At 30.8% G+C, this 6,509-nt stretch overlaps 2 protein-coding genes across 6 annotated transcripts in view; one reads left to right on the plus strand and one right to left on the minus strand.

Moving 5' to 3' along the window:
- Positions 1 to 859, plus strand: part of LOC106466773 (DDB1- and CUL4-associated factor 15-like) — a 56,851-nt gene extending 55,992 nt beyond the window's left edge. Inside the window, exon 15 of the mRNA XM_013927073.2 lies at positions 642 to 859. The gene's annotated coding sequence lies outside the window, so the exon portion shown is untranslated. The remainder of the gene's footprint in view (positions 1 to 641) is intronic.
- A 3,797-nt stretch (positions 860 to 4,656) lies between these two features.
- Positions 4,657 to 6,509, minus strand: part of LOC106466772 (aldehyde dehydrogenase, dimeric NADP-preferring-like) — a 28,913-nt gene continuing 27,060 nt past the window's right edge. For all 5 annotated transcript variants that reach the window (XM_013927070.2, XM_013927071.2, XM_022394861.1 and 2 more), the window contains one exon: positions 4,657 to 5,486. In XM_013927070.2, coding sequence (XP_013782524.1) covers positions 5,445 to 5,486 — 42 coding nt within the window. In that variant the 3' untranslated portion in view covers positions 4,657 to 5,444. The remainder of the gene's footprint in view (positions 5,487 to 6,509) is intronic.

Raw genomic sequence — 6,509 nt, forward strand, 5'->3', positions numbered from 1 at the left:
AGTTGTGGAAGTAATAGGAAGAAAATATTTTCTGTACAATTATATATACAACAAATTAACAGTGTGTAATGCTTCACTAAACACGTAGAAGCAAAACATTTGAAAACAAGGAAGTGGTAGTGTATGTCACTTTGTTCTTTATAAGGATTGAAGAATAAATTGTGCATTTCTTATTAAGATGCGATTAAATACATTTGTATATAGTACATAGACATTTGTTATTAAGATGCGATTAAATACATTTGTATATAGTACATAGACTTTTCTTATTAAGATGCGATTAAATACATTTGTATATAGTACATAGACATTTCTTATTAAGATGCGATTAAATACATTTGTATATAGTACATAGACTTTTCTTGTTAAGATGCGATTAAATACATTTGTATATAGTACATAGACTTTTCTTATTAAGATGCGATTAAATACATTTGTATATAGTACATAGACATTTCTTATTAAGATGCGATTAAATACATTTGTATATACTACATACTTTTCTTGTTAAGATGCGATTATAGACATTTCTTATTAAGATGCAATTAAATACATTTGTATATAGTACATAGACATTTGTTATTAAGATGTGATTAAATACATTTGTGTATAGTAAATAGACTTTTTCTTTTTCCTTCCAGATTTCTTACCATGTCCTCCTAGCCAGATGTCTTTTATTATGTGTGTGTGTATATATCAGGGTTATTTATCTGAAGTCACATGTACGCCAACATTTTGTCAAGTTTCAGTTTTCATACCCAGAGTTAACATCTTCTTGTATATAACCTATCATTCTCTCGTTCTAGAACAAGCCTATAATTAGTCTTGTCAATAAAGTGAAATTGGTTTCTCATTCTTAGAACTCTGTGTCATAATTTATTCACAAGTAATAGAACAAAATAAATACTTCCTGTAAAATCCATTTTTATACCAAACTAATACATCTACTTTCTTAAGATAGTCAGCATAACTTGTTTAAACATATACTTTCTGTAAAATGTTCAGTATACCAGTGTTCCATTAACACATCTACTTAGTATAAAATATTCAGGATGTGTTATAGAATGTACATTTGCTTTTTAACATAAGATGTTCAGTATACCTTGTGCTTCATTAACATATCTACTAACTGTAAAATATTTAGTATATGTTATCTTAAAAAGCACATCTACATGCAACAAGATGTTTGGTATACCTTGTATTAAACACAGTTACATCCTATAAAATGTTCAGAATACTTTGTGCTTCATTAACACATCGTTTTACTGTACAATATTCAGTATGTGTTATGTTAAAAGCACAGCTACATCCTCATATCGAAAATACATGGTAATATATCTCATAACTTGATATTGAGAACTCAGGTTAGTGCATCTTCAGTAAGGCATGTCATAACTTGATACTGAGGACTCAGGTTAGTGTGTCTTGAGTAAGGTGCAAAAATCCATAAAGCTTACCAATTTAAAACGATATTAATACGAGGAATTCCAAGAATAAACTAAGTGGACATTTGCCTCATCATTGCAACATTGAGAGGTTTGTGGATCTAGTAAGTGTAAGGACAGGTGTCGTGTTGCGTAATCTTTATGTTCTCAATATGAAGATACACTACCATGTGTTCTTGATATCAAGTTATGACGTATCTTACTGAAGATACACTAACCTGAGTCCTCCGTATCAAATTATGACATGCCTTACTGAAGATACACTAACCTGAGTCCTCAGTATCAAGTTATGATGCACCTTACTTAAGACACACTAACCTGAGTCCTCAGTATCAAGTTATGACATGCCTTACTGAAGATACACTAACCTGAGTTCTCAGTATCAAGTTATGATGCACCTTACTCCAAGACATATTAACCTGAGTGCTCAGTATCAAGTTATGAGTAAAAAATAATCTAATCCTTGTTTGTAGTTAGTTCATAAAATCGTTTTGATTATAATGTTTTTAAATCAACTTTACACTCATAATTATTTTACTATATTTGGTTAGTATATATATATATATATATGATCCTAAGTTCCATGCATTGGCTGAACTCGGTGAGATATATCATTAACAGCAAAAATACATTGTTGCATTCTGATCATTATATATTTTAACTTCCTGGAGTCTAAGTGTAGTTGTATTAGATTCTTTTTATTAACTTATGTTTTACTTTTAAACATTTAGTTTTGATCATTTACTTATTTTACTTTTGGTTAGAAGTTTTTAATAATTATACACTTATTGATTCACCCTCTGATAAGAATAGTTGCATGGTGACCTATTTTTTTGATTGGTCAACTACAAAGGCAAGGTGCTTTTTGAAGGCAGTTTTTGATATTTTCAAGGCACATTCATTCCAACATTCGAGGAAGACTGTGTCTTGATCTATGAGTCGGAACTGGTCATGAAGTCCTGTTGCTGTTTATTCAGCCCTACTAATGCCTGCTGATAGTGTTTTTTATCCCCTTATTCTACCCTATTAATAGTATATTGTTTAACAATTTATTTTGCTCTATTAGCGCCTGCTGATGGTATATTGCTTAATCCCTTATTCTGCCCTATTAGTGCCTGCTGGTAGTGTATCGTTTAACCCCCATATAATGGTTATTTTGTAAAAGACTGATATAATTAGCTTCATTTTCCCTTTTTGTAAGAAGAAACAAAAAGAAATACACCCATAAGTAAAAGTAGCATTTCAAGCACTTCTGTTTCTCAGAAGTCACTGTCAGAAGAAGGTCCTACATTTAATACTAGAATTAGACAACTAAGCTGCACACTGAGAGAAAAAATTTCACCTGAAATGCTACCAAGATATGTAGCTTAAGAATTCAAAGTAATAGTTTCAATGCCAAAAGCTAACACAGCATTGGAATCTATTCCTATAGGTCTAATATCTATTATAAAAATCATGCAGAAGTGAAAAAGATTGTGAAACAATAGTCATCAAAAGATAGGCCTAACAGTTGAGTGTAAAAGCAGCAGTATTAACATTATTTATTCACTTTTATATATGTTCTCAATTGTAATGAACTTTCAACTACAAATATGTTTAGTTTTTTAATAATTTATTAGATATATTCTGCAACATTTCCCGTACTTGCAAATCTTGACTGTTAAGAGAATTTTACAATTGCATCTGTCTTTTATGTTTAAGAAAGAAACTAAAGAAATTTAAGTTTGAGTGTGGTGCATATATGTGAAGAAATGGCCTAAGTAAAGGATGCCTGTATTACAAAATTGGGTCAAGATCTAGGCGAAGCACAGTTAGCTGGCTAGTTAGTACTGACAATGAAGCTACAGCGAGGATGCTGAGAAAAAATGCTAGTCACGAGTTTGACAGTGATAAGTTACTGATGCTGAGTTATTAGCACAGTAGAGGCTACTAAAAAGTTTATGATAGCATCTCAAAATTGGTGCTTTGATGCGAGATCTGTTACTCCAGACTAGTGTAGTAGTATAAGTGAAAAGGCAATTGTAGCACTCACCATCACTGCAACCAATTACTTGAGAGTTTTGGTTCTTGTTTTGGAAATGTCCTTTGAGTTGCAGAAATTAGCCAAAAAAGTGTCAGGACTACTTGCAGGTAGTCAGGAATACTATTTGGAAAATCGAAAAGATACAAAGAAAATACAGTATAAAAATTCATGTCTGGAGCTAAAAATCAAGAAGTTCTCTCCAGGATAAAATTAAGTTTCCAAGTCAACATGAATATAAAGATTCCCAACCTCCAGAGATATATCAGTCCGACCTTGTTGTAAGTATAGAATTACTCTCTCTCTCATTCAATTAATGTAGTTTAACAAAGGAGGGTAATGCTTATAACAGAGAAATATTTTATATATATTGGTTAATAGTGTTAACTGAAAGTTAGAATTGTTAAGAAACTAACAGTTTAGTACATGTTGACTGTTGATAGTAAAGTGTAAAAGACCTAATAAATGGTGATGTATTTTGTTCAATGTCAGTCTAACTATATGTAATTTTGTATTTCTGAAATATTTGGTAATTAAAATTCTCTCTCTGTCTCTCTGTAATCATTTGATGATAAGTACAGATAGGGGAATATTGGATGGGATTGACCATTAAAAGCATAATGATTGTTTTTCTATTTCAAACTGGCTCAAACAAAATAAGAATCACATAGAAGAAAAGTAGCTTAATAGAGACATGGCAGCTTATTAGACAGCATAAGAAGAACTGTTGTTTATTGGTTTTGGTATGTCTTCTAATAAATATTGTTGCGAGATATTTATTTTAGAGTTGTTAAAGTTGATATTTATGGAATAAAGCCAAAAAAATGACATTAATATAATTATCTTTTTAGTCTTTCACATTCAACATCAGTTTATTCTGTTCTTCTCAAGCTTATTTCCCTTTAGACACAAGCAAAAAAGATCAAACTTAACAAGCTGTGACTGTAGGTGTGTAGTAAAAGTTAATAATTATTTCATGGTGCTGATTAGGCCTTGTATGTCCAGTCTTGCAGATATTAAACTTTTGTCCAAATAATAGTGTAGTAGTATGTGTAACAGACAGTGCCCTTAGGGCTAGTTGTTAGAACTTCGACTGTACTGCGAATTACACCCAATTTTTTTAATTGAGGATTGCAGTTGTGAGTGGAGCTCACAAGTCGATAACTCGAGGTAATTCCAAAATACATAATGCTGTATAACTATCTTTTATGTATGTTTCTTTCATACTTATAGCAATTATAAGGTGGTACAATCCTTGACTTTTTTTTATGACACTTCAAATGGCAAGTTATCAACAAATCTTAGGTAAATATTCTAAGTTAATTACCAATTGGATATCCATAACAGGCAAATATATGCTAGAAATAACATTCACATACTGCATAAAAAACAATAAACAATTGACTAATGTATATGTTTGTAGTTTATAAAATATTATTTTTAAATCTCAAGTATTGTATAGTCGAATTTTTTTATATATATTTTGTAGAAAAAAAAATTATATATTTATGTGTGTGTGTGTGCATGCATGTGTGTACAGATACACAGTATTTTTGTAAATTTATTTAATCAATTTTTTTAAGTAAGATCTACTATTCATTTGATCAATTTTTAAAAATAAGAACTACTATTTTATAAAGTAACTACTCTTTCCTTGACCAGTTAATAACTACTCTTCAAACAGAATGTGGACTTTTAAATCAAGAACAGTTTCTAGGCATTCAATAATTTTTACTTTAAAAGTAGGTGAATTTCTCACAGTATGAAACCAGTCATATGAATTTACATACAGTGTGCTTCGATATATTTATAAAAACTCAGCACATTGTTTACTTGTATATATTATTAAATCTTATACAAAATTTAATAATGCAGTGCATCCTTATTCAACCTTCATAATGAATACATTTATCAATCAACATTTATGGAACTATAATTACAGATTGCACATAGTTTGATCTGTTTTTGAATGTTCAACTTCAGTGGAAAGGATAAGGTAAGTATTTGATTCCTCCAGAAGCCTACATACATAAAAATACAAACTGTCATTTCAAAGTCAGTAATAAAATAAGGATTTCAATACAAATAGAATATTTCCTGCTGCAGACTAGCTCAAGTTGCAGAGATTAATGATTACAATAAAATGCTGATATTTTCTAAATCACAAGCTTTCTAAAAATATGACAAGAATATTTACAAATTATGTACTAAAGCAATTTTAATTTCTATGAAAATAAATTACGTATAGTTAAGATCCTATAAAGTTATAAAAATGTATTCATATTACACCAATTCCTCTATGACATTACAAGAGGACAGAATCCAGTGAGATCTTGTGGGTTGGACAGAAACTAATTTATATTTACTTAGTACTAGGGATCAATGTTTCTCAGTTCTAAGAAATACCTGACAAACGTATTCCAAACCTGTGGGCTTTAGTTTCAAGCAATCTTCACACCTAGTCATTTATCACTTATTATCATTCATGTGAATTAAAGGGGATTTTTGGTAAATGGGCTGGATGTAATTGGGTTATTTTTAGTGTTTGTTTTGTGTTTAAACACCTTTTAATACATTTTTGGTTCAATTTCTAAGGATTTGTAATGTGTCCTCATGTTTCAAAGTGCCACTGGAACTGTGAAAAGGTGGTATGGAACAACAAACCTAAGACCAAAGTGCTTGTCAAGACCCATTCCAGAAGCTGTGTTGTGAGACTAAAAAGGCATCTGATATTCATGTATTGATCCAAACTGTCCTTAAAAGACTCATGGAGACTGGATCTATAGCCGTGAAATGTTGTACTTAGTAATCCACAAACCCAGCATAAGAGAAAAGCTGTCAAGATTGGGCCAGAGTCCACCTGGCTTGGACTATCCAAAATTGAATGCCAACAATTTTCATACCCGAGTCCAAGTTTTGTCAGAGTCAATCTAATCAAAAACACCTTAGATGTGAAAAAGAGGTGCAGCCAAAAAAAAAAAAGATTCAGCATGAGACAAAAAGGAATAAAATCAAAATTGGTGGCCAAACTGGTAGTTATACAT

This window comes from Limulus polyphemus, unplaced genomic scaffold (genome assembly GCF_000517525.1).
Source record: "Limulus polyphemus unplaced genomic scaffold, Limulus_polyphemus-2.1.2 Scaffold2378, whole genome shotgun sequence".
Taxonomy (NCBI): domain Eukaryota; kingdom Metazoa; phylum Arthropoda; class Merostomata; order Xiphosura; family Limulidae; genus Limulus; species Limulus polyphemus.